We start from the raw sequence: 26,592 nt of genomic DNA on the forward strand, positions 1-26,592 counted from the left end.
TCTGTGTCTGGGTTCCACTGGCATTGTGTTTTTACTGGGAGAAGACTAAAGAAAGAAGAATGGCTCCAGCTGCTGAAGCTGCATCGGACAAGAGTTGATTCATTTTGTCATCATAAACCCTTTGGTTGATATGACACTATTGATTCCTGCAGAGATATTGTCTCACAGCACCCTGTTATCAGAGTGTTCAGGGTGAATGCAGCTGCCCTTGAGCAAGAGGAAATATCTTGTTTGAGAGTGATAGTTATGAATCGCTATGCCACTCCGCCTATGTGCTTTCAACACACAGTCTCGGTTTGTTTTTTTTGTTTTTGTAAATATATAAGAAAAAAGGTGGCACAAGTTTTACAAAATTTTTTTTTGAGACTCTGCATTTTGCCAGGCCATTCTAAAAAGCACTGGACGAAAGTAGCAGGGACATTTGTTAGCTCACTGTCCTCGTCTCTGTGCATAATTTGTACAAAGGAGTAGGTGGAGATTGTCTGTTTTTCCTGGAACAACAGCATTCATTTGAGCTGTTTCAGTGTCCGTGCAGAGATGTGACTCACAACATGACAGAAAGTGTGGTCGACATTTGAAAAACAAAAACCCAATGAAAGGGATTACAATAGCAAGGAAGGAGCAATTTTAAAATCTCAGGTAATTTGAATTGAAAATATGTTTGGTGTTATGCTAAGACAGTTAAAAATAACAAATTGTGACTTCAGTGAATAAAGTGTCATTTCAGACATGCCAGTGTAATAGTAATTTTAATCTTTAGTCTTCATCCAGCTCTCTTTGGCAGAAAACATCACAGATTGGTTAAACGGCTCCCACTCTTTTCCCCTCTCTTTGGTACCAGCTCGTCACTCAACAGCTCACTTGTAAGGTGTGCAGTCGTGTGGGACTGCAAAATCACACTGCTGCGCCATCCAAAGAGCTTCATTATTCCTCTGCATCGCGGTGCTCTTAGTGGAGCGCAGAGTGAGGCGGGGCATTAAGTGCCTTCTAAACTGAAGGCTCTCTGGGGAGCTATGCAACACTGACTCACAGCCAGGTGCTCGCTTTCACACTTTGCTCAGGGGAGAGTGGCAGATGGTTCTTCTGAATGAGAAACACATACACACATTCCTACGCGCACACACACACACACACACACACACACGGGTGTTTTAGGACACACGTAAATACACACAAACGCACACACACAATGAGCCATTCAGATATTTCATATTAATCCAGCCTGCAGCTAACTCTCCTGCTTTCTTTACCTCTGTGGTTGCTGCAAGTTCATTAGCCGGCAAAAGGATGGATGAGTGGATGGCTCAGTGGTTGTGAACAGAGCACCATTGCCAGCCCAGTTTCCCACCATAGTCACAGCCTTAGAAACTGCTAACAAAACTGACTTGGATTATTATGGGATGTTCATGTGGTAGGGCACAGTTAGGACAGCGTTGGCTTTGACTCAAGAACCGTATATGTGTGTAATGGAAAGAGAGGAAGCTGTGAGGCTCTCCATGTCTGCTGTAATACATTTTTAAAAAAGTAATAATTGATCTTGGTTACTTCAGTTTCTGTTCAGTCTAATCACTCGTTCATGTTGTGTAATGAAGTAATGCGGATCAGACCTCACCTCTTGTTAAATTTAGTTCTGACCGCCTGTTTTCCTCACACTTTCTCCCTCGTCCGTGCACACTGGAAGTAAAGTGAAGTCGTGTATCTCGGTGGTTTGAGGCACGGAGCGCAGAAACACCGCCACACGTGAGCTGATCTCAGAAGCCACCGGCTATTGTCTCAGGATGCTTTAGCCCCTGAGGGTAAGAGCCAGAGTCTCAGCTGCTCCGGTGCGTCCAGCAGGTATCCTGGTAACAGATAACACTATGTGAGCACTGACAGTTTAGCTGAATGTAGAAAAATAAAAAAGCCATTAAAAACCTAAAGAGTTGTCAGATAATAGCTGATGGGTTCTCAGATTGAATCTTTTGATTTCCACATGAACTGTCACTCAAACATGATTGGTCAATACGACTCGGACGTACAGATGGAAACCAGAACACTTCCAGTACCAAAATCTTGCCCCATGTCCACAGATTAATATGCAAATGTGTCTTGTCACAGGAATGAAACATATGCTAATAATATGGGGTAGATTTTGATGAGAATTCCTGGTGTTTGTCTGTTTCCTGTGTTTAACGTTATCTGTCTTTGCTGATTTATTGTATTCTGTCCAAATATTTTGACGCTTTGGCAACATTTGTCCCAAAACTTGCCAATAAAGCCCTGAAATGGAAAAAATTCATTACATTCTGATACCCCCACTTGCACGCAACTCATTAAAAAAAAATGTTTTTAATGAGGGAGAAAGAGGAAATGGCGTTTTAAGGACATTTACAAGGTAATGGGGGAAACCCGTATCAGACACAGCTTATTAGATCAAACACAGCATTTCATATATATATATATATGTAAAACATGCCTGGAGGGGATCTTTAACACAATTCCACCATACTCACAGCTCAAAGTGAACTTCATCTTCAAAGATGTTGTAAATCAAGCTGATTAAAAGCTGCACTCTTTCCAAGCAGACAGAGAATTAAAGGAGCATGACAGAAGAATACACAGAAATATGTAATGATAATAATGCAGAAGTTGTAATTGAGCATATGCGACTCTTCAGCTCTCATATGAGCTCGTGGAGTTGTTGATTCACCGTGACAATACTCTGTTACAATACCTTGTGATACGCCTCACGCTGCAGATTATCCAATTTGTCTAGTTGACTGTTTAACATACTGCCTCTCTCGGCTGTGTATCTTCCACTGCTTTGCTGTTTGCTTTAGCATGTACTGCATAGCCAGAGGGTTGATCCGTGCCAGTTGTGTTATAAGCACTAAATAACAGCTACTTCTGTCACTGAGGACATTTTTTAGGCTACATGTGGAGGAGGAAAATTAGAGGAAAGGTCAATGCAAGATTTCTTTTCCTCTTATGTGTAAAGTATCAATTCACACTGAAGTCACGCTGAAATTAGTTTAGACCGCATGACCTAACTTTTGATTTGAGCTCAACACTCCTTTACATTCTGTACGGAGGTTTAGAGGGACAGATCACTATAGGGGAGCAACAAATGATGGGGGTAGAAAGAGGAGTAGCAGGGATAAAGCAGACAGACGGGATATGGTGTGTAGGGTTGGAGAGAGAGAGGGTCACTGTTTTCCACTCTTCATCCTCATCCATCTCAGCAGGGAGGACGGGGGGTTAATCTGCACTTAGTTTTTTTTCTGCACAGCAGCTGATGGTTCCTACTCCCAGGTATTTTGTGTATTTTTGTGCAATAAATCCTATTTTTTTTCAGCACATACAAATCTCGAAGATGGAAAAACTGTGGCTCATGATGTACTATTGCGATGTCCAGACAGACATAACAGCACAGTTTACATTGTTCTGCTCAAAATCATCAGGACACTGTTGTTTCCTCTCAGATATTTTCCAAAACTAACACAACAACAAGTCCTCATGGGTTAAAATAAATGCCAAAATGCTTTTTACTATAAACTGAATCTTTGTATCCATCATCTTTTATTTCTTTATTTTTTTCTACTTTCAGTATTTGAAGTATTTAAAGTCCAGTTGTTGACCAAGTTTTAGTTTTTTTTACATGGGAATGTGTATGATGAAGACAGAAAACACAGAATGAGAGACAGAAAGGCTTTGTGTATAAAGTTTAAACACACATCAGTGTGTTGCCTCTGCAGAGTCTTTGCGGAGACAATACACCCTTCAATGTACATGACTAATGTACAGGGTTAGGCAGGCATGCCTCAGTGCATTTGAATGCTTTCACTGCTTCAGTGGATGGATGGCTGTGAGTGGATGACTAATTCCAGCATGTGTCTTTGCACCAGGAGTTTGAAAACACTGAGGGAGAAGAGTACCAGGCAGATCTCTCCGCCTTGGCCTCGCCCTCCTCCCAGAATGGCCCGGAGGTCTACATCCTTCCCCTCACTGAGGTCTCCCTGCCTGTTTCCAAGCAGCCTGGCAGATCCAGTAAGAAACTACACGACACCATAAATGCGCAACACTTCTAAGTTATACCTGCTTGGACTTTTAATCGAAGATGTATTATCTGAACTGGATACCAAAGGCAAAGATGGCGCCTGCTCAGTCCAGTGAGAATTGCTTGCCTTGCATATATGCCAAAAACCACTTCTGGCTAACAGGTCATATGCACAGTAATGGTGGGGATTTTGTTCAGCAAAAAAAAAAAAACTTTTCTGGGCTTTGTTTTACAAAGACTAAACCCCCGTGGCTTTTAAATGTACAACACAAAGAGTAATAATTGACCACATTTATAGCTGGAGGTGCCCTGTTTTGCAGAAGTCTCTTTTTGAATGGTTGTTTAGGGGGAAAATGCTTTTTGGGCCGCAGCAGATTTTCCGTTTCAATACCGTGAGTCACCGCTGGGAAGAACAAGAAGCGAGGCTGAGCACTTTAGATAACCTGAGTTTAGCTTTTCTTGATCTCCTTTCCTCTAACTTGTTGCTTTGCTTCCTGGTGTTTTTCATTTCTTCTTTCCTATTTTCTCTCCTCTTCTCTTTTTTTTCCGTGTTGCATATCTCACTACTTGTTCCCGGCTCTTCAGAAAGAGTGTATTCCTGCCACACTGACAGACTCTGTTAAGAAAGGTTGCTATTTCTCTGGAGCACAGGGCACATGGATTACGTAACATGTTGCTCGCTATACTGATTTGGATGAGATAAAACTGAGTGCATTTATTCCACCTCAGTTGGAACAGACATAGCCTCTTTCATTTGTTATCTTGTATCATATGTCTCTTGTTTCTTCCCCTCTCTCTCAACAAGGGACAGACATCTGTCCATTGTGTAATGCATTTAGGAATCGACCTACTGCAGTGCTGCGATGCATACTGTATGTGTAAACTGCAGCCCACTGGAGGGGAAGGAATCCGACCTAACCCCGGTGTACATTGTGTCTGGGGTTCGTGTTCGTGTTCAGAAATGTATGCTTCGTCAAATTCACATGAATCTAATATGACATTTGTACCTATTTAACTTCAGTCTTGCATAATCCAACGTCAGTGCGTCAATATTACGTTTAATTTGTGTTTGACGTCCATGATCCTTCCCAGCAACATCGCAGCCTGTTCGCTCTTCTTCAGGTGATTCTGCCTCAAACCCAGCCTGCTAAAATATGTATGTATGTATGTGTGTGTGTGTCTGTGTGTGTGTGTGTGTGTGAGAATCTCAGTGTACGCCAGATACTGGGTGCTCAAAATGCCTCTCCCCGTATGACTCACTGTGGCTGTCTGTGCTGCGCCGTGCTCAGCCAGAAGGGAGGTGAGTTGGGGCTCAGCATCCAAGGATGTGAGCTCCAGCAATGATTGGACCAGGCAGCCCCAGGCTCGCAGCCAATCACTAGCCTCCCCTCTGTCCTCCATAGCTACGGCAGTATGATTGGCCCAGGTGTTGCAGGGCGAGGAATGGGTAAATGGTGAAAGGAGATGAGATCGTGAAAGAGAGAGAATGTCTCCTTTCACTTAGTCAGAGAGAAAAAAAAGCCTTGTACTCATTCTTCCTTTCTTATGTAAAGACAGTAAAACATATTAACTTCTGTTTTGTACATATTGTGCACACTGAGGGATTTAAAGTAACGGGAGTGTATCATTTCTGCAGCCTGTCATACGCATGCAGATTTATTTCAAGTATAAATTACCTGTAGCTTGTCAAGGACTGAAGAGGCTCCTTCATACACATTAAATGTCGTAAATGATCCACCCCCACAGTGACATACACACGGTGAAAATGAGCATAGTAATTGCATACTGAACAAAAAGACCGGTTATGTGGTTCATATTCTAACCATGAATGGTGTATTCTATATGAACTAAGCATCACTTATACATCTGAATTAACACGCAGTACAATGATTGCCATTGATCTGACAGTCCTGCTTTTCACTTGTTGGTCTAATCTTTTATTCAAGAGGTCATGTAAAGCTTTCAAACCCACTACAGAGGCTCTACACATCAAAGTGAGTGTGTGAAGCGATTGTGTGTGTGTCATTCCACGGGCCCACCGACCCCACTGGTCTCACTGGACCCTACTATCTCCTCTGGGAATGCCACGAGTGGGACGGGAATGCACACTCACGCTCACACATTCCACATTTGGAAGAATACCACTTCTTAATCTCTCCCTGTTTCTCTCTGTCAGGGAGGGGTGGTGGAGGCTCAGGGGTTTGGGGTGGAGAAGTGTGGGTCTGTTATCACCGTAACAACCTCTGCTCAGCGTTCCAGCGGAGAATGGGCCTTGTGTGTTTCCCCCATTTGAGTGTTTGCGTGCCTGTGTGTGTGTGTGTGTGTGTGTGTGTGTGTGTGTGTGTGTGTGTGTGTGTGTGTGTGTGTGTTTGGTGCACTGGGTACCAGGAGACGCAGCGTGAGCGTGCGAGTGAGCGAGCCAAACAATGGCCCCGATTTAGGCCGGCTGGGCAGTGGGTGAGCATAAGGCCGGGCTGAAGCGTCCGTGGAACGCACCAGTGGAGGACTGGCATTATGGGTAGAATACAGTGAAGGGTCTGTGACAGAATGAGGAGAGACAGGGGAAGGGTGGTGGCATGCACCAGGACCTAAGAGTGGGGAGGGGATGCTTGAGATAGAGGTGGTGAGTGTGTATGACAGAGGTCTTTTCTGCATCTGACAGAACAGTGTTTGTGTCCTGCTTGGCTGAGGAATGCTGCTGTCCGGGGTGACAGGGGGGCATTATGTGGGCCTTATGTCACTACTGGGTGTCTAGAAGCTGCACACAGAGCTGGCGCGTCAAACGGCACACTACCAACATGCGTGACGGTCACATCAGGCGTGATACATGACCAGAAAGTCTCAGTGCCGAGAGCAGAAGTCCTCCTCAGAACTCCTGCGTTTGAGCCACGGGCAGATTGGTCCGCTGACTCCAAGCTGTGATAAGTTTTTCTTTTTTTTTTTTTTATCTCGCTCAGTTTACTGTAGATTCAAGTCTGTATAGGAACCGCGGATCTCTGTGTTTGCTGGACAGCTGGAGAGCTTTAGTCGAGGACAGTTCGTGTGTTTGTGTGTGTCCCAGTTGGAGGATGAGCTCGGTGCAGACGGGGAGAGGCAGCGTGGCGAGCTTGTTCAGCTGTGCGAGGGCTCCGAGGGTTAAATCCTGCCGAGGCTCTCTCACACACACACTGCGACCGTGGGCTCTTTCTCATATACACACAATGAGGCTAAGACGCCTGGGGTTGGGGCTGGGGCCACGGGCTCTCGGTTCTCACACTCGGAACCAGTACTTTATCCCCGCCTGGGACTCTGACTCTTTTCCTGTCACGGTGCTCAGAGTGGCTGGCCGCTCCACTGCTCCGTCAGCATCAGCATCTCCATTCTTGAAACATGAGGATCCATGGAGGTATTTGAATTTGTGCGACTTAGTATAATTTGCAGAATAGTGTCTTTATAGTGAATTTGTGTGCGATGGCTTCTTCTTTGTACTTATAGATACTTATTTAATCTAGCTAGGAAGTTACAAGTTGGCTTTATTTTCCTTCAGACAATCTCTCCTCTTTAGTTGATTTCTCTTTAGCGAGTTTAGTTTATTTTGGAAAATGGACATTTATTGTTTGGCAAAGAGGAGTTTGAATGTGAATTCTCCTCTTAACTCTGTCTGTGATGCTGCAGGGCTCCATTTCAATTAAATTCCCAACTTTCTATTTTTATTTTATTTACTTTGCTCATATTGTTGAAAACCTTCAATTTTCTTTTCACAGATCTCAGTTGTTTCTTTTCTCTCAATCAGTTCTGTCCAACTACGACTATGTCTCCTGTTTCCAGTCTAAAAGCTATCTTATGTCTTACTGTTCCTTCCCAGTCCAGCTGCTGAAATCATCAGATCTTGGCCGCCATAGTCTTCTCTATCTAAAGGAAATTGGACATGGCTGGTTTGGCAAGGTAAAACATGCTTTTTCATTCTCTAAACATTCGCCCAATCACACAGAATGTTTTGGTCCACCAGTGGACTCATAATCACTTACTTTACCTGTTTCAACTGTGTCTGTCCTTACTGCACTAACTGGACTCCAGTGTGCTTTCTAGTCTGTGTGGAATGCGAGTGTAATGTGATGATGATCTCATTCTAGCGAGGATAATCTTTGGCACTTGTGTCACTGTGTTGATTCCATGGGAGAGGAGTTGAAATTCACAGTCACAGTAAATTCCTCAGTGTTTACTGTACAGTACATGCTGCTGTAACACTTCCTAGATTTACTCACACACCAGTCTCATTCTACTTTTGTTTTTTCTATCACACAGTCTCACTGTGTAGCTGCATGTTGATGCTGTTTGTAGTTTAGTGTGGTCTGCGCTCCCAAGACTTTGGTGTAATAGTTTGCTTCGGCTCTGCTTCCTCTGCGTGCTTCTCAGGTTCTGCTGGGTGAGGTCAATGCGGGCCTCAGCACCACCCAGGTGGTGGTAAAGGAGCTGAAGGCCAGTGCCAGCGTCCAGGATCAGATGCAGTTCCTGGAGGAGGTGCAGCCTTACCGGTCAGTTTACCGAAACATCACAGAACACGGCCCTTCAGCTCATGAATATGTATTGTATTTACGGTCTTTGTGCATTCATACCCGCTCAAATCCTGTTTTCTCTGCTAGGACCCTCCAGCACCCTGCTCTCCTGCAGTGCCTGGCGCAGTGCTCAGAGGTCACTCCATATCTGCTGGTCATGGAGTTTTGCCCTCTGGTGAGACAGATTTTAATAATCAAATTCTGTTAATTCAATCTCTCCCTTGTACCTCATTACTCCCTGTCTTGGTGCGCAGCTGTTTGGGTTATTCCTGAATGGCCAGAGAAGCTCACAACCTCATTTCCTCTCTCCTCTCAGGGTGATCTGAAGACCTACCTGCGCAGTTGTTGGGTGGCTGACTCTGAGACTCCTGACCCTTTGATCCTCCAGCGGATGGCATGTGACATCGCCTCGGGGCTTCTGCATCTCCATAAGTACAACTTCATACACAGGTACAGCACAGCTAGTGAGTCCAGCTCTGTTTACCCTCAGCAGACCGAATATGAATGCCTTGCTGAAGAAGAATCCACCTGAATGTGCAGTGCGCTCTCTGCTGGTCTCTTCCTGCAACAACATCCTGGTGCTGCCTGAGTAGTTGTCACAAACTCCAGCATCAGTGATTTTGTTGCTGGGGGTGAGCCCCTCTCGCTCGCTGTCATCCATGTGGTGGCTGCCATAGCAACCAATCAGCGGTTGCCAGGCGAAAGAGCTCCCTGTTTGTGGAGGAGGTGAGATTAAACAAAGTGACTAAGTTTAGTCTGTGTTTTTACATGGTGAGGTGCGAAGAAGCAGGACATGATACTACACGTGTACACATTTCACCATCTGCTTTAATGTTGTTGCTACTGTTATTATAATGTTACACTGGATATTCATTACCCAGTGAGAAGTACAGTATCACATACAGTATGATTGAACAGACACTGATACCCAAGTATGGTTAAAGAAGACTTTCAGACTAGATCAGTGCCTTTTAAAGTGCCTTTAATACAGTTGTACTGTATTAGGTGACAGTCTCCTCTGTTTGACAGTGATCTGGCCTTGAGAAACTGCCTGCTAACTTCAGAAATGTCAGTTAAGATCGGAGACTATGGCCTGTCTCACAGCCGATACAAGGTCAGACTGTCTCTTGTTAATGTCTCTACTTTACATTGACCGCTTCTTAGCACAGTACTCTTTAGTAATCAGATGTTGTTTCTTTAGGATGACTATTATGTAACACAAGACCAGATCTGGGTGCCCCTGCGCTGGATTGCACCTGAGCTCATAGACGAGGTCCACGGAAACCTGCTGGTCGTTGACCAAACAAAATCCAGCAACATATGGTGAGATATTTCAGAGCGACAAACAGGAAGTACTGTTGCAAGTTTAATAACACTTCCACACATCAGCCTCATCAGCATAGGAATGGTTTAACATATGTGTATTTTCTTACAAAATGTTCTCGCTGTGATTTAGTTATATTATTCGAATGCTGCTTTAGACGCTCAACTTTTGACTTCTTTTTTGTTTTAGGTTTCATCCATGTAAAATTAAACCATTAACAGCATAGCAACAACTTGGGTGGATTCAGTTTTACCTCATATCCAGGAACATATTACGTTTTCCTGTGATCTCCCAAGCTTTTATTAGAAAACTCTTCGGGAAATATGTGTACGGCACAAAGATACTTATAACATAAAGAAAATTACAGTATAAAATAAAGAGCTTGTTAGGAACACGGCCATATCTGTGTGACACTTCGTGATTTCTTTGCCTGTTCCAGGTCATTGGGGGTGACTATGTGGGAGCTGTTTGAGCTGGGAAACCAGCCGTACAGACACTACTCCGACAGACAGGTGCTGACATACGCTGTGAAGGAACAGCAGCTCAAACTACCCAAACCCCAGCTCCAGTTCCCCCTGTCTGAGCGCTGGTGAGACATAACTGCACACCCACACACTCAAGGACACAGACGTACATACACATGCACAGGCTGACACTCAGAATGTTATACATCAGGATGATAAGACACATTTTAGGTATTACTTAACCTTCGGGTCTCACTGATCAATTAATTTTTAACAAGTCGGTGTGTCCTGTTTTTAAAATCAGTTTCTACTTATGATGGTGCACCAGTCCACTGTAGCAATATTTCTCTGTGCTAGCGAGGGCAGATGATCAATACTCTCCCTATTCTTTATGATCCTCTTGGCATCGACCAGAGTTGAATCACCTCATTCATCTTTACCCAGGAAACCGGCCAAATACTGCTTTTATTTGTTTATTTGTCAAAATTGCTTCTCGCTAAATTAAACACACTTGGTACCAACACTGAGGAGCAACACACACACACACACACACAAATGTAAACACAGTGTATCGTTCATACAATCTATACGCATTTGGCTAGTGTGAAGAACAAGCAGTATGTGAAAATGCTGACTTCAAAATTTTGTTAGTTCACAGTCAGTTCTTTAACTTTTACTCTCTTTTACTGCTTGGAGTTATTTTTTAAGATATTCAGTTCTGAGCTAACTGATATACAGACATGAAGAGTAACACAATTATAACCTGGTGTGGCTTTAATCTCTTTTGCCTCTGAACTTCTTCTGTCTCTGTCATTTCTGTCCAGGTATGAGGTGATGCAGTTCTGCTGGCTGCAGCCAGAGCTGAGACCCAGCAGTGAGGAAGTCCACCTTCTGGTCACGTACCTGTGTGCCAAAGGTTCCAGTGAAGCTGAGGAAGACTTTGAACAACGCTGGAACACCTTGCGGCCCAACCTTCTGGGCAGCACCTCCCACACAGCTGCATCCACAGCGTTAGTCCTGACCCCTACACCTGCCTCAGCTGATGCCCCCGGTGGAGACCAAACTCAAGCAGTGGAGCTGGCCTCCTCTGTCTCGTCCTCCTTCCCCCTACTGGAGAACTTCTCTGACGGCTTCCACTCTGACACAGGGGACGATCTCCTTACTGTCACAGAGACCAGCCATGGTCTCAATTTTGAATACAAGTGGGAGCAGGCCCGAGCGGAGCAGCCATACTGCTCCTCCTCCACCAGTGGGCCACTGGGGCAGGGGAACCCACATTACCAGGATATCTACTATTCGAGTAAAGGAAGCGCATCAGGTGGCTGCAAGACTGACGGCCTGACTTCAAGCATATCCCCATCCTACTATGAACCTGAACACCCGGGTGTGGTCCCAGTCTTGAGTGCCCACAGCCCCTCGGTCAGCAGCGAGTATTACATTCGCATAGAGGAGCCAGTAGAGTGTAACATTAACCTGGATGACAGCGTTGCGGACTACAGCCCAGGACTGGAGGCCAGCAGCAGCGGGCTGTCCTCTGAGAGTCGGACTGGTTCAGCCATGGCACAGCCAAGTGCTTACTGGTCAACTGCTGACAACATCAAAACTACTGCCTATGACTCTGATTCAAGCCCCACTGTCCAAATAACCATGGAGCCACTGCTGAGACGGGCATCCAGCACCAGCCCCGTAAAGTTAGGCCACAACTGCTTCTCATCCAGTCAGGACACGGCCTACTGTGAACAGTCATCAGCACACAAGGCACACCGCCAGTCCTGTCTGTCTCAACTGGATACATCACCAGAGTCCATATCGACCCTTGTCCATCCAGCGGGACGTTTAGAGAGCCAACGCAGTTTGTCACAAGCAGTCAGCAGCCCCAGCTTAGGGTTCTGCGATCCTTACCTTGAAGCAAGCACGGGCCATAGCATGGTTAATGAAAGCTGCCATAACATGATGGATCCCCTCAGAAAGACACTACCCATTGTTAACCACATTAGCATTGATGTAGGGACAGACGACGGCCTGCTGGTGGGCCAGCAGAGAGGCGAAGACATTGAGGATGACCTTTTCTCCGAAGGAGAGGCCACTAACTGGACCTCAAACCATTCAGCAAACAATAACAGCCTGAGCTTCGACGGCAGGCAGACAGGCAGTGGGCACGACAGCTATCTGGACCTTCAATATACTGCTCAATCTAACACAACAGAATTATGGTCTTTAACTAAGGCCACCACCAGAACCTTCCACAGCTCCAGGTCTTGTGACACCTTGGAGGCAGAGGGAGAAGACTCTAGTTGTAACGCAGCTAGCAAGTCCACGGATTTAGGTTCATACATTCACTTGTGTCACATAGAAAGAGAGGAATCTGCCACTCAAGGAGAAAGGAACTCAGCTACAGAAAATCTAAGAAGTATTGATTCTCTTACCAGCTCAAGTGTTAATGCCAGAGGAACAGAGGGTGGAAAACCTGAAGGAAAATATGAAAAGCAATTGTTACTTAATGGAGAGAGACTGTACTCTGAGCCTAAGATGATACCTGAGGCAAACTATATAAAGTCCCCATCCTCTTTCACAGAGCCTCAGATGGGTCAAACAGGTGCCAAGCAGCGGGGAAACATGTGGGAAGGCGTTTCAGCAGGAATCTCTGTTGGTCTGGCAGACAAGAGGCTAAACTACCCAGAGACATCAGAAAGTAGCAGAGCGTTGGATAGCGGAGTGGGGGTCAGAGACTCCAGCATTGGCCTGGTTGAGCTCGGTGATTACAGTGAGGATGAGGATGACGACATGACAGATATTACGTCAGGGATCTTTGCCGACTTCAACTTGGACTATGCTGAGGTAGAGGAGGAAGAGCTGAGCCCACTGAAAAACCCAGAGGGGACCGCTGACTCCGTAGACACCCTTAACCTGTCCTCATCGATGGTAAGCCCGTGCGATGAGGCCTTCAGCCCGGATCCCTTCAATACCCCTCTCCTACCCAAATCCCTGGACAGCGGCTACGACACAGAGAACAACGAATCTCCAGAGTTTATCTTCAAAGAGCTTGGAGATCCCCGGGGTGGTGAGAGGAGCCCAAGGCTGGGTGGAGAGCCTGAACTAGTTCTGCAGGTGGGTTTGGGCCAAGGGGTCTGCACGTCGGCAGGCGTCTCAGAGGTGCAGTTAAAGGGCCTGACTGATAAGAACCCATACAGGGACTCAGCCTATTTCTCCGACTACGATGCTGAAAATGAGAGGAGCCCTCAAGAGGAAGCCGGCAAGTTCTATGCAGCTCCAAGTAACCGTGACTTCACCTCTGCGAAACTGAGCTCCGTCGGAGACGATGATCCTGTCAAAAGGCGGTTCAGCAACGAGGAACATTCAACAAATCTGAGACACATCAAAAGTTGTGTTTTGGTGAGTCTCTCAGAGGCTGACCCTACTTCACCCCATCCCCTTCCCACCCCCGGGCTGTCGATGCTGTCACCGTTTCCTCCGCAGATGGGCGGCTGTCTGACCAAAGAGTCCGCCCCCGCTGATGAAGATCTCGGGCTGGAGACGGAGCACTCGGGAGAGGAGCCTTCATCGGAGCTGAGCTCCTCCATCGGGTCTGAACCCTCTTCCACTGTCCAGGAGGCCTCAGGGAACCATGAGAACGGGAATAGGAGAGCAGAAGACTGTTCCCCTGTCCAGTCTTCACATTCTGACTCCACCATAAATGACTACAGAGATGAGGCCCCCAAAGAAAATGAAAATGGGGATGGATCCACAGAGGAGGAGGAGCTGCCCGAATTCAATCATGTCAAGGAGGAGAAGGAGGACAGAAGGGAGGCTGTGAGAATAAATGAGGAAGATTTTGAAGACATCGACGCGGAGGAGTGTGACTCACAGGACAGTTTATGCGAGGAATCCAACGGGCCTGCCGACCTGTCCTCGTCCTCGTCGTTGCTGGAGCTGTGCGGAGAAGACGTGAGAGCTCCGCTGGAGGAGGCGGAGGACGAAGATGACTCGGATGACAGCGAGTCGGATGAAGAGTTGAGGACCTACAACATCCAAGACGAAGACAGCGAGGAGAGCGAGGAGGATTTCTCCACAGTGCCAGTGGTGGTAAGCGACTGTAGCAGGGCCAGACACCTCCGCAGCCTGCTGAAGATGCCCACCCTGCTCACCCAGTCCTTCTGCGACGAGTTGGAGAGGAAGAAAAAAGCGGTGTCCTTTTTTGATGATGTTACGGTGTTCCTTTTCGACCAGGTATGACGAATTCTTAGGTCAAACTTGTGCAATGTGTATTGTCTGTTAATATTAATATTAATATCTCACTGTTTTCGACTATGCAAGGAATATTTTTCCTCATGTCTTCCAGGAAAGCCCCACAGGAGAGCTGGCTGACTACGCCTTCTCCTCAGGAACAGACTGCAGTGGGCAGGAAACCTCAGAGGAAAAAACCTCTGACCACCAGCTGCAACATGACCCTGAACATGAGGCTCAGTCCTGTGAAACATTTTGTGTTTCTGAAGAAATCGATGGGAACAACTCAGAAGAAGGTGGGTTTGTTTAATGACATGAAATTCTACACTAATCCTATGTGCTTTCTCCTGGATTGTTCCTGATAACTGTAATTGTGTCTGTGTGCATTCAGGTGGGGGTTATGAATGGGAAGATGACCTCTCATTTGAGCCTCACCCGTCCTCACTTAACACCATCCCCGAGCCCCAGTCCTCACCCACATCCACCTCCAACAGCCCTGAGGCTCCTAAACCTGCAGCTGTAGCACTTAACCGTTTTATGGTCTCACGATTCTCGATCACACACGTCTCTGACCCCCACATGGGCTCAGCAACAGGTCTGTATTAGCTGTCTTTCATACACATTTTGTTGAATCTGCAATTAGGCGATAATTCTTTAAGTCCAACTGAAATTAAATTGCATGTTTGTTTGGTTTTTTTTTGGTTGCAGCATATGCGCTCAGTTAGATCATCAAATGGCCAGATCACTTAATTTTGGCCCGTATTTGCTCACAGAGTCACACATTAGCTTTCCTGCTTCTCCTTCTTATTTAACCTTCAAACATGGATACAAGTCCTGTCCTGCACCTTTGCTCATTGAAAAAGCAACCAAACAAGCAAAAAGTGCACTGCTACAATCAGTTTAGAGGATAGATATCTAATCTGGTCAGCTGCAGCACATTATAACACCATGCAAATGTACCTGCAAGTTTTTGCTCTTTTTTTTTTTCCATTTTCTCCTAACAGACATTTCCCCAAAACCTTTTCCTTTTTTTTAATAATAAAAAAACAATTGATCGTAAATGTAAACTAACACTGACATCATTTTTGGCCGCAAATAGGAATTTTACTTGGCCTACATTTTAAAATGTTGTTTGAAATGTCAAAAGTCAAAGCTACACGTCAGCACAGGCAAAGTTTTTGACACACAAAAAGATTTTGGGTGACGTGTCACTGTAAGCTGTTAGAGAGTGGTCTCTCTCTCTCTCGAGCAGTGAGAGCTGTGATAACTTATTCTCCCATCATGTATTTCCAACAGGGAACAGTGAAGATAGTCCCAAAGATTGAGTGCCCCGCAGCGCTGACTGGAGGATGAGTCCGGGTCCTTCTCGACACAGAAAAGCAGCAGTATTATATCTAGATGTTTTACAGAGTTTTATTTTTATCAACATTTGGGGCATCTGACCCTGGTGACCCTTTATGAGACAGTGCCTCATATTGTAGTGAAAGACCCTCAATGATTTGCACACTTGTGTTGTCTTTTTTTTTTTTTTATCTTGTGAAGAAAGAGTGATAGCTGCTGGTATGGAAACCTGGTTGAGACAAGCAGGAGAGTGGATACAAAATCAGATCATATTGTTTGCAGAAATAGAAATCATCAGTATATTAGTTTGAACATACAGTATATGACAATAACTTATTTGCTCAATGCAGCAGCGATCTTTGTTGGTGACCTTACAGGTAGTCTAATTTGTGAATTTAAAAGAAAATAAATACGACAAAATAATAAAAGAAGAAAAAAAAAATAGCAAAATGACAGGCTTAATAGCTGCTCCTCTCATTGGCTGCCTTGGTCCATCTGCTTACCATTGATCTGGCATCTGTAAAGACTGTTACAGCTCTCATAGCTGGAGCCAGAGAACAATGTTTGATGATTGTTGCATAAGAAGCTGCTGTGGATTTCCAAACACAAAATCTGTCTTTTTAACGGCCGTGGGTGGTGGTGATCGAGAACGGAGGTGCCGAGACTCATATCCAAACCATATTGATGGTGGGACTCTGTGATAGAGGGATGTAGTGTGCTATGTTAATGGAAACATGATACAGGAAATCACAGGTCACTCCCTAATTATCACCACCGCTCACTCTGGTTAATGATGATGTGTCTATGGTCACCATATCTGTTTAAAGCACTTTGTATAGCCAAATGGATCTTTATTTGTAAAGTGATGGTTGCTCTACATCTCCCCATCCTCGAATGAAATATCTTAACATGTGAGGTTCCCCGTTTGTGTCCACAGTGCCAGCTACAGGTTCTCTTTATTTTGTGACACATTAGCTTTGTTTGTATTACATTTCATCAGCAATAGAATGACACCAAAAGGGGTAGAAAGGTGTTTCCACACAATCCAGCAGTCTCATGTCAATATGCCAGTCATAAATGTTGAATGTCAGCATCATCTTAATGCATCTTTTCTACGTCTATGTATTGTCCATATTCTCATACATAATGTATTCTATTGCATTTGTGCTGAATGCCTGGGTCTGAAGTGTACAAAAAAAAAGAGGATATTCAAAATATGGCATCTCACATATTGTACGATTGTTTTAACATGTAGCAGGTAGCTCGACTTGAATTACTACTGCTGCATCGACAGCTTCCTCCCCCTCTCTATCCTTCTGTAGCTCAAAGTGCCAATTCAGTTTCTTCTCACCTTGCCTTTTAAGTTCTGCAAGAGGAGAAAACGTCGCCAGTATTTTTGTACAATTTGAAAAGATGCAATCAAGGATGACAGTCTCTCAAATTTGCCAAAGAGATATTACAAAGCCTATTGGCTAAAGTGACACCTTTGGAGAAGGTGAGGTGGGCTGTTCTATGCACCGGTAGTAACAACATTGCTGTTTCCAGTTTTCCCCTCACTCATTGCTATCGTACTATCCCAAACAAATAAATCCAAATACTTTTTTCCCGTCTCGTGTCTGTGATACATTTCTCTGCATTTGATGTACGAGAACAACAAAACACATAAAAAAAAGTACAATGTTTGTGCCCATTTAGATTTATTTTGGACAATATAATTTATATGCACTTTCTGTACAGGACAGATATAATACAAACGGGGACAAAAGTGAGAAATGGACAATGAAAGCTATATAAAAGTAAAAAATGCATTTGAAACTTGCTTCCCAAATGAGCTGTGTAATAAAAGCCTGATCATATCACTCAGTGTAAAGGATTCATCCATGGAAAGTTGACTTCTCATGATGTAACTGTTGATTTATTGCAGCATAGGAGGCATTTTGGCTCATTCACGCAACCATACACATTATTGTTTTTCTATCACATACAGTTTCTCGGCTGTCCCCACACATCATACTTTAAATTATTGCCTCTGCTCTAAGCTTTTTTCTCAGGTGAGTGTATAATACTGAGAATGAATGATCAAAAGCCGTGATAATACTGTACCTTATCTGATAAGCTACCACTCCCTCAAAGCTAAATATAAAAAAAAAAGACCCATTATGTATGCATAGCATTCATCTCTTGGCTATCTGACAGCTTAGATATTAATTTAAAGAGAAGGAAAAATAGCAATTCAGAATCTTCTTGTGTTATTTCGGTGGGGTTGTAGTGTGCTGTACTAGAGCTTTTGCTAAGCAAAAAGAAAAAGAAAAGAAAAACGTGTCTTGACGTTACAAGCAAACAAAAACGGGAAATAATCCCACTTATATTTTCAGGAATATAAAAAAATACAAGTTGAACTGTGATGCAAATGCTGTCAGACCAGTTTACAGATCGATTGGGTCAATGCTGCATGAAGCATATGTTTTAAAAAAGTAGAAGGCACAGTTCCCACATTGAAAATATGGGTATACTGTATCACAACTAGTAAACATGTATATATATATGTATATAACTATATCACTTAACAAAAGCAGAATTATAAGTTTACTCACCATCCGTCCAGTTCTAGCTATCTGTGGCAGAATCCAATCTACACCGTCTTCAGTGCATGTTACAGTGATGCACTGAAAACTGTTACTGACCATCTTATGTTTACCCTCAACTTAAAACAACTATTGCAAGGTGCACCTTCACTGTTCGTTAATGTAAATAATCTTCAAATGAAATTTACAGTGTATAGTGCTGAAGAAAAAAAAAAAAAAAAGAAGTAGTAGAAGTGCAGATAAATAATAATGTGACGGCATCACTAGTAAAACCTATTAGCCATACCTTATCCACAGCGGGTGTAATCTAAATAACTAATGAAATCTACTGTCACACTTGCACTTGAACGCTCCGGCTGAGACATTCAATGTTTGTGGAAGCGTTTGCAAACCATCACGAGGATTAACTGGAAATTCTCGGAGTGAATTTCCACAGCAAGAAACTTAATTCTTAGTAGTGTAACGTGTTCCTTGAGGTGAATTTCTCCACCCTGAGTCACACTGCTGGGCCCTCTCGTAATAACATCATACAACTCAAACATGTCAGCCATTTTCTGTCACCTCTTCAAAAAGGGGGCCCATTAGTGGACAAAAGGGGACAGCAGGTCGCTAGTAGAAGATGGGTGCAGATCGGTCATCAGTGAAGGTGGGCCGGAGGTAGACCTCCAAGGAACGGTCACTGTGGGGAGAGGAAGGGTGAGACAAGGAACAGCGACAGTTAGGTTGAACACAACAACATTTAGAGAGATAAATGGTCAACTATCTAACCACACCCAAAGAAATCAACCTTCCATGTTTTGTTTCTTACAGTAAGTTGAGCAAACAGTTGTCGTATCTACTGTGAGCTTTAGCAAGCGTGTAGTGAGAAAACTCTTGTAGAATATAAAATAAAAAGAACAAATACAGCTTGCAATAGGCATGCATGCAGGGTTAGTGTCTTCTCTGTATGGTATTGTGATACACACACTTAATAATCTAAGAAATTATTTTACAACCCAAGGCCTGCTGGACTGACAGAACCAAATGCTGCCACAACCATGGAGGCCAGAGGACAGAAAAGACCAGCGATTCCCAGCATCCTATTGCAGCCAGACAGCCAATGACAGCAGAGAAAACCAGGCAGTAATAGAGAGAAGGAGAAAAGTGATTGGTTCGCTGAAAGGCAATGGAGGCTGGTGACTTACGGAGGTCCTGTTCCCTCAGAACCGGGACAATTCTGGACCCAAACTGGAAGGTAAAGAGAACCTTTGGGTTTGAGTGGCTCATCTCTCAGATCATGCATGGGTCACATTTTGTAACAACACTGCTGGTTAGTCTGGTGCAGGATGAACATACTGTAGGTTGATTATAATAACTGACTGAAATGATGGATGGAAAACAGAAGTACACACTTCATGCTCAGCATGCCGTATACTGTATGCTCCTTTTCAAATCCTAAACCGTGTGAGGAAAATGTGTCTGCAGCACATCCTAGTGGACATAAATACTAGTGTAAATGCAATGCAATCAACACGCAAGTGTTCTGAAGCCGTGTCTGCTAATGTGTGTGTATATTATTATTTCTATCACCCAAATGCATCTCAAACACAAGCTGAACAAATACTTAAAATATAACCAAAAACGAAAGATAAGCAGGCAGGCAGAGTTGAAATACTCAATGCGCACACTGTACACAACACCACCACACGTCCTGACAGCCGTTTTGTATTTGTTTTTTTTTGACACAGAGAGCAGCACAGATGCTATGGGTGTTACTGGGGGAGGGGTCAGGATGAAACCGCATGCTTGGAACACAGATGTGGGTTAAAATGATCCAAACAAGTCGGTCAGTTTTGAGAAAGAAAAAATAAATAAAAAATCACTTCAGACATAACTTTGAAAATGTTCAACAAAAATGAAAATGTCATTGTCACTGACAGAACAGATTTCTCCTCAGACCAGATTGTTTATTAATATATAGAGATATGTTTTATTTAGAATACCTTTGTAAAAAGTCACCATACATTCAAGGTCAATTTTCAGTATCACATTTTTTCTGGTTTCCCTCCACAGCATGCATAAGATAAACACTTCAACTAATCAGTAGTTTCTCATTGTTTCTGGAAATATTTTGTTGTTTTTTTTACAAGGACAATAATTTTTTTTTTTTTAAAAGAAAAAGACCAAAAAACTACATAGCCACTCAGGGAATACAATCATAAATAACACTGAAGGCTGCAAAAGCCATGGTTGTCATTTTAACCTAAAACTAATTCACAGCTGTTATTTAGGATACTTAACAGAAGATCGAAGACCCCTCCAAACTCACTGTAGCTTCAGGAAAAAGACCAAACTGAAGGTTACTGGAGTGAGGCATTTTATTTTTAACTAACAATTCTGGCAGTAAGTTCAGCCAAGAATGGCGAAAAGACAGTTTGTGCGGGGCTAAAGGTGGAAAATTCAATTGGAAATTTATATGAAAACATGTTTTTGCAATGATGATATACAGTGCAAATCGGTGGACCGACGGAAACAATTTATATATCATATATATATAGATGTATATACTGTATATTCTTGAATTTGAAATTTTGCTTCATTGCACATAAAGTATGTGTTTAATAGAAAAAAAGAAAAAAAAAAAAAGAAAAGCAAAGTAAGGCAGATATGACACACACCCTCTTGACGGAAAATCAAGTCTAGCACTGACACAAGGAAGCACAGCGCGACCGACGGGATCTCTCAGAACAGAAACATAGTAATCTGCTGCACAGCCTTACTTTGAACAAAGCTTTTTTTTTTGAGCATGTGTGTGTTGGGTGGGAACTCATAATACTGGGCCCACATGTGCTTAAAAAGGCCATTCAGCCAGTGGCTTTAGTACAACGACATTGAAGTCTTTTGGCACTTGTACAGTACATGAACATGTCCTTTAGTTTGACAAAATGACACAACCATGTACATGCATGAAAGACAAGCAGTAGCAAAGGCAGTCTCTTGAGAGATCAGTCCGTGATGGTGGACTGTGATCAGAGATAGAGTATTCAGAGTCCATATCGCTGCATGCCGAGCAGGTAGGCCCCGCTCTGGCTCTCTCGCTCAACGCAATCCTCCACCCACCAACCGCTACTGTCCACACCGACACCGCCAGCAGCAGCACCCAGGATGGACGGAAGGAGGAAAGGAGGGACCCGGGGAGGAAGAGAGGACAGAAAGGAGGGATGAAACTGGCCTCTTCCACTTGGAGAAGGGGTGTGTGTGGAGGCAGAGGAGGAGAGGTGGAGATAAGTGGACAGGAGGGAGGCTAAGAGGAGGGAAAGATGGGGAGGAAGAGGCCCCTGTGCTATCCGGAGCTGTCTGTGTCTGTCTGTATGTCTGTTCTCACACAGTCGAAATCAATTTGCCATCAGGACTGTCACTGTGGAACAAAGAGAGAAGGAAGCTTGCCAGGTCGGACACACTCAGAGAGAAATGGAGAAAGACAAGACAGGCACAAGGAGGCAGGGTAGAGTTTAGGAGAGGTGTAGGTGGGGTCGGGAAATCGACGTCGCCCCACCTACAGCTACAACTCCAAACACACCTGCCGTGATCAGGAAGATTGGACTTCCAATTCCCTCATCAACTCTTTTTTTTTTTTAAATCCAGATATGTCTGCTGGTTGGATGTTATCGCCAATGTCAAGCGGTTTTTGTGAATATTTGTTTGTCACTGAAAAAGTGACAAAAACCCCAGAAGTTACTGTTGATGAGAAAATCAAGTCATCTCCTTTGCTGGAGGGATGTAGTGTTAGATTAGTCTGTTGGGGTGAATACACCCTGGAGTGTGACAGTGTTGTCTCAAAATACTGATACAGAAAAAAAAAACACACTCAGAGCAGACAAGAGTACGTAAAACAGTTTGACACTGGTGCCCAAAGCCCCAGGCTGACAAGCAGTGATGACTGAGATGAGGTCAGCATGATGTCTACTGTCACAACACGTATTCCACCAAAGACCAATACGACTGCACGTACACTCTCAAGCCATTTCTCTCTCTCTCTCTCACACAGACACACACACACACACACACATTTATAAACATGTACACAAGGATGTACTCCCTGATTGGACAGAAACAGGCACAGCATAATTCCTAACTCTAACCTCACACCACGCGTGGTGAGCCAGCAAGGACTTGATGGGATTACAGTGAAAATATACTGAGCCAAGAGCAGTCTGACAATAAACTGAGGCACTGAACCCTGCTAGACTGCACTCATTACTTTAATGAGCTATTTAAAAAAAAAAAAAAGAAAAAAGAAAAGAAAAGTAAAGTAAAAAAAAAAGCAAGAGCAAAGAGGAAAGGACAAAGAGGACACAGGAAAAAAAATGTTCAAAAGAAACACTGTGCATACATCTCATGAGCAAAATCAAATCTATTGCCTAATCCCCACTAATCTCCTCACTGGTTCTGACACCATTAGTCAACCAACAATAATAAAATAAATAAATAAACACATGAATAAAAAACAAAAGAAATTAACGGTCAGCTATTTTGATTATCGATTGTTCGTCCACTCAGTTGTCAAAGCATAATAGCCACATATGTTTTCTGGTTGTAGTTTCTCCGACTTAAAAGATTATATCATTGTAAATCAGATATGTTTGGGTTGATGGTTTGGTCAAACAAAACAGGAAATTTGAAGATGAAATTGTGACTTAGGTTTGTCACGATTTTCAAAAACTAATAGATTTAACAGCTAATTGAAATAATATCCACAGCAAATAATAAATACTGCTTATTGTATGTAAAGGTGGGAGACGCTGTCGTCTATAAAGTCATATTACACATTAGCTGTATCCAGCATATTCTATTTACCAATAGTCACAGGATACCTCACTATGCTTTTTTTTTTACTACCTTTTCTAAAGCTTCTGCCAAAGAACATTAACAGAATGAGAACAAGTTGTTCTGCGGAAGATTAAGTACAACTTTTGCTGTTTTGTTTGTTTTTTCAAGATCTTCCTCGAGCTATCTCATCGCTGTCGCCTATTCGTCTTAAAGTTTGCAGCTGTGGCTGGCTCCACCGGTTCCTTTGTTCATTGAGTTATGGGACAATGGTGTACAGCAAAAGCACACTCAAAAATCAAGCACTTTTTAGGATCTTTTTTGGAGAATACAGTATGCATGCAAACATTTTTGAGAGTGTACTACACAACTACACAGCACACTCTAAACCTTCTTCAAATGTGTGTTTGGCATTTAATTGGGACTATGTGTATGTTAAGCGGTTGCCTTGTTGTCTCGTGAATGTTCCAGCTTGTGGTAAACTCGGGTGAAATGCCAATTATCTAAAGCGATTGGCTCTCGTGTCTCCTTTTGATAGGTCACTACTTCCAAGAATATACGACTATATAAGTGAAACACCTCAGATGGCAGGAGCAGTCATTACTTAGATGGCTTGGCAGAAAAGGCACTTACCTTGTGGCAAAGCGACCGTCATAATCCTCAATAGCGGGCTGTAAAGATAAGAGGAATATTTTTTTTACTGTGTGCGATTGTATACCAGGGATTTAAAGCACGTGCTGCATTCGCAAACAAACACTAGGTGGCAGCAGAAACCGAGCACAAATCTCCTTTCCAGTTACTGCAGGATTACTCATATCCAATTATGCAACACAAGACTAAACCAGATGGGGGCTACAAATTAACTGAGCAAGAGTAACAAGTATTTGTGTATTGTCCACGGATACTACACATGTTAAACTGTACCAACCTGTGTGCCAAAGCCTGCCATGCTGTAGGGGCGTGGGCGGGTCTGTGCTAGGCTCTGTGCCAGCAGTCGGGCAGTGAGGCCATAGTCAGGTGTGGGCAGTGATGCATCACTCTCCAACAAGTTCCCTGTGCTGCTACTTTTCCCATGGTGCAGGCTAGGAAGGGCGGGAAACAGAGGCCTCAGACTTTGGGTCGTTTGGGTGTATTACGTTGACACACGGTTCACGATAGAAAAAACACCACATACTTCACTTTGAGCTTCTCACTGTCGCTCTCAGGCAGCACACGCGTGTAGGAGAACGGGAACCAGCCACGCCTGAGGAAAGAGAAGACCTTGTTAAACTTAGACTCTACAATCCCAGTACCCGAGTGTGTAACAACCACTTATCCACTCTCGCAGTATGGATTCCAGGCAAAACAGAATAGATGAATACATTACTTACATCTTGTTCTTCTCATTCTCCCCGTAGTGCCAGCCGTCGCGGGCTTCAGGCACTAGCAGGGTGATGACATCTCCCTCGGAGAAGCTGAGCAGGGTGCCGTTGTCACCCGCAGCGTGGGAGAAGATGGCCTGGACACGGGAGCGCCCGTTCTTTTCCAGGCCTGCTGCCATGGAACTGGACCTGGGCAGGGTTCGTGTCTCTCCTGAGGAGTTTGGAGACGGAGGCAATGTACAGTGACATGAAAGTCATCAAGAGTTCAGAGCACCAGAGTCACAAATGCTCTGAATAGCTGGAGTCTGCAGTGCCAACTGAAGGTAACGTCTATGTCCCTTTAGGCACAGTCAGCAGCTGGGTACATGTTCTAAATTGAGCAATTTCCTTAATGTGTTTTTGTATTGCATTTGTAAAAAAAAAAATCCATATATCACTGTCGTATTAACTGATACTCTGATAAAATCACCTTACAGCTTTAAGAAAAATGACATTCAAACATTTTGCCTGTGATTTTCTTGCTGCTGTCGCTCATTTCATCCAAGCAGTGTTGGGATATCTTACCCACGGGGTTCTTATTCTTAGCGGGTGCAGGCCTGCGGACAGGGAGGGTGTTGGAGTAGACATCGCTGACCTGTCTCTGTGGCTGAGCCTGAGACTGGCCCTGCGCCTGGGTCTGAGGGGATGAAGGCCTGACTTGGGACACGGACATAGTGCCTCCATCCGTCCAATATTCCTCCCCGTGGACTCCTGTTGTCCCGTTGACCATGGACATACCATCAGGGCCCATCAGCCTCTGGAGTAAACAAACAGATGCACGGACTCAGTAAGTAAAATTGTGAAAATAGCTTTGCATGATTAACATCTGCTGCACACACACTCATCATCTTCATTAATTCACATCGATGAGAAAAGATAAATTAGAACTTTGGAGTTGGTTTCGAAGAAAGGAAGTCTAGTGAGAGTCTAGTGTGTCTGCTGCTGCCAAACATGAAATACAGACTCTAAACAGACCATTAGCTTGAGTGCCATCTTTAGACTGAGACTAGAGAGTTGTTTGTCTGATTTGCATCTTTATGGAGAGCCAAATGTGACAAGCTGACATTAGGATAGCTCCTCCACAGCGCTACAACTCAGGAAATGAAGTGAACTAATTCCCGTTAATAATTCAGTTAATTCTTTAGAAAAACACTTCCAATTTCTGTATAATTGTCATGATTCATAATTAAAAATAGGAGTTTTGAGCATTCAAAAATTGTAAAAATAAACAGAAATATTAAAGCACCAAAGCCCGATAAATAAATACAACAGTCACTAATTTTATAAACTCACTGCTGGGTGTCCCAGGCCGCTGCCCATGAAGACAGCCAGCTCTGGGGGCACAGGAAGAGGCTGGGCCCCAGGGATAGGGTCTGAGATGACCAGGTTGGATTTGGAGCTGTGCAGGGGGCTCGTGCCCCCGAGGGCAGCAGATCCCATCTGCTGAGCCAGGAGCATGGCCCTCTCTGGCAGCTTATTGGGGTCCGAGCAAGCCTGCTGCCACACTGGGATCTTCTGGGTCAGAAGGTCTTTACCCTGGAAGGAGGGAGGCAGGATTAGAGAAACGCAGCTATTCTCTAAAAAATTCAGTTCTCAAAAGGTTTTTCCTCACTCTGTGTCCTTGACCACTGCCCTTTAAACAGCTATGATAATGTGCTGCGTGGGTGAGGCTGCGGGACAGACTATCATAAAACCAAGCTGCCCACTTCAGCATCTCACAGCCTGTGGACACGGCTGTTCTTTCAACAACAAGAGTTTAATTAATGGATAGACAGAAATGGCTACATTTGTTATGACTGTACAGTACAGTACACACAAGCAAAACACAGATAGTTGTGTCCCTTTATATGTGCAAATTTCTGGCCCATCCCTGCCTC

The 26,592-nt window shown here is 44.0% G+C and overlaps 2 protein-coding genes across 5 annotated transcripts in view; one reads left to right on the forward strand and one right to left on the reverse strand.

Annotated features, from left to right (window-relative positions):
* aatka (apoptosis-associated tyrosine kinase a) overlaps positions 1 to 17,527 on the forward strand; it is a 32,098-nt gene extending 14,571 nt beyond the window's left edge. Inside the window, exons 4-15 of the mRNA XM_070847472.1 lie at positions 3,885 to 4,026; positions 7,881 to 7,960; positions 8,432 to 8,550; positions 8,659 to 8,746; positions 8,888 to 9,021; positions 9,601 to 9,685; positions 9,773 to 9,894; positions 10,335 to 10,484; positions 11,184 to 14,586; positions 14,699 to 14,879; positions 14,975 to 15,178; positions 15,880 to 17,527. Coding sequence (XP_070703573.1) covers positions 3,885 to 4,026; positions 7,881 to 7,960; positions 8,432 to 8,550; positions 8,659 to 8,746; positions 8,888 to 9,021; positions 9,601 to 9,685; positions 9,773 to 9,894; positions 10,335 to 10,484; positions 11,184 to 14,586; positions 14,699 to 14,879; positions 14,975 to 15,178; positions 15,880 to 15,908 — 4,737 coding nt within the window. The 3' untranslated portion in view covers positions 15,909 to 17,527. The remainder of the gene's footprint in view (positions 1 to 3,884; positions 4,027 to 7,880; positions 7,961 to 8,431; positions 8,551 to 8,658; positions 8,747 to 8,887; positions 9,022 to 9,600; positions 9,686 to 9,772; positions 9,895 to 10,334; positions 10,485 to 11,183; positions 14,587 to 14,698; positions 14,880 to 14,974; positions 15,179 to 15,879) is intronic.
* Positions 17,528 to 18,626: 1,099 nt separating this feature from the next.
* LOC139216361 (BAR/IMD domain-containing adapter protein 2-like) overlaps positions 18,627 to 26,592 on the reverse strand; it is a 46,127-nt gene continuing 38,161 nt past the window's right edge. Inside the window, exons 8-15 of one of the 4 annotated variants that reach the window (XM_070847456.1) lie at positions 26,009 to 26,251; positions 25,241 to 25,472; positions 24,686 to 24,887; positions 24,490 to 24,558; positions 24,244 to 24,397; positions 23,949 to 23,986; positions 19,694 to 19,736; positions 18,627 to 19,188 (exon numbers count right to left, since the gene is read on the reverse strand). In XM_070847456.1, coding sequence (XP_070703557.1) covers positions 19,709 to 19,736; positions 23,949 to 23,986; positions 24,244 to 24,397; positions 24,490 to 24,558; positions 24,686 to 24,887; positions 25,241 to 25,472; positions 26,009 to 26,251 — 966 coding nt within the window. In that variant the 3' untranslated portion in view covers positions 18,627 to 19,188; positions 19,694 to 19,708. Of the gene's footprint in view, positions 19,189 to 19,693; positions 19,737 to 21,124; positions 21,618 to 23,948; positions 23,987 to 24,243; positions 24,398 to 24,489; positions 24,559 to 24,685; positions 24,888 to 25,240; positions 25,473 to 26,008; positions 26,252 to 26,592 lie in introns of those variants that run through there. The other 3 variants (XM_070847455.1, XM_070847454.1, XM_070847453.1) reach the window with 3 other exon arrangements.

Source organism: Pempheris klunzingeri, chromosome 17, assembly GCF_042242105.1.
Source record: "Pempheris klunzingeri isolate RE-2024b chromosome 17, fPemKlu1.hap1, whole genome shotgun sequence".
Lineage (NCBI taxonomy): Eukaryota > Metazoa > Chordata > Actinopteri > Acropomatiformes > Pempheridae > Pempheris > Pempheris klunzingeri.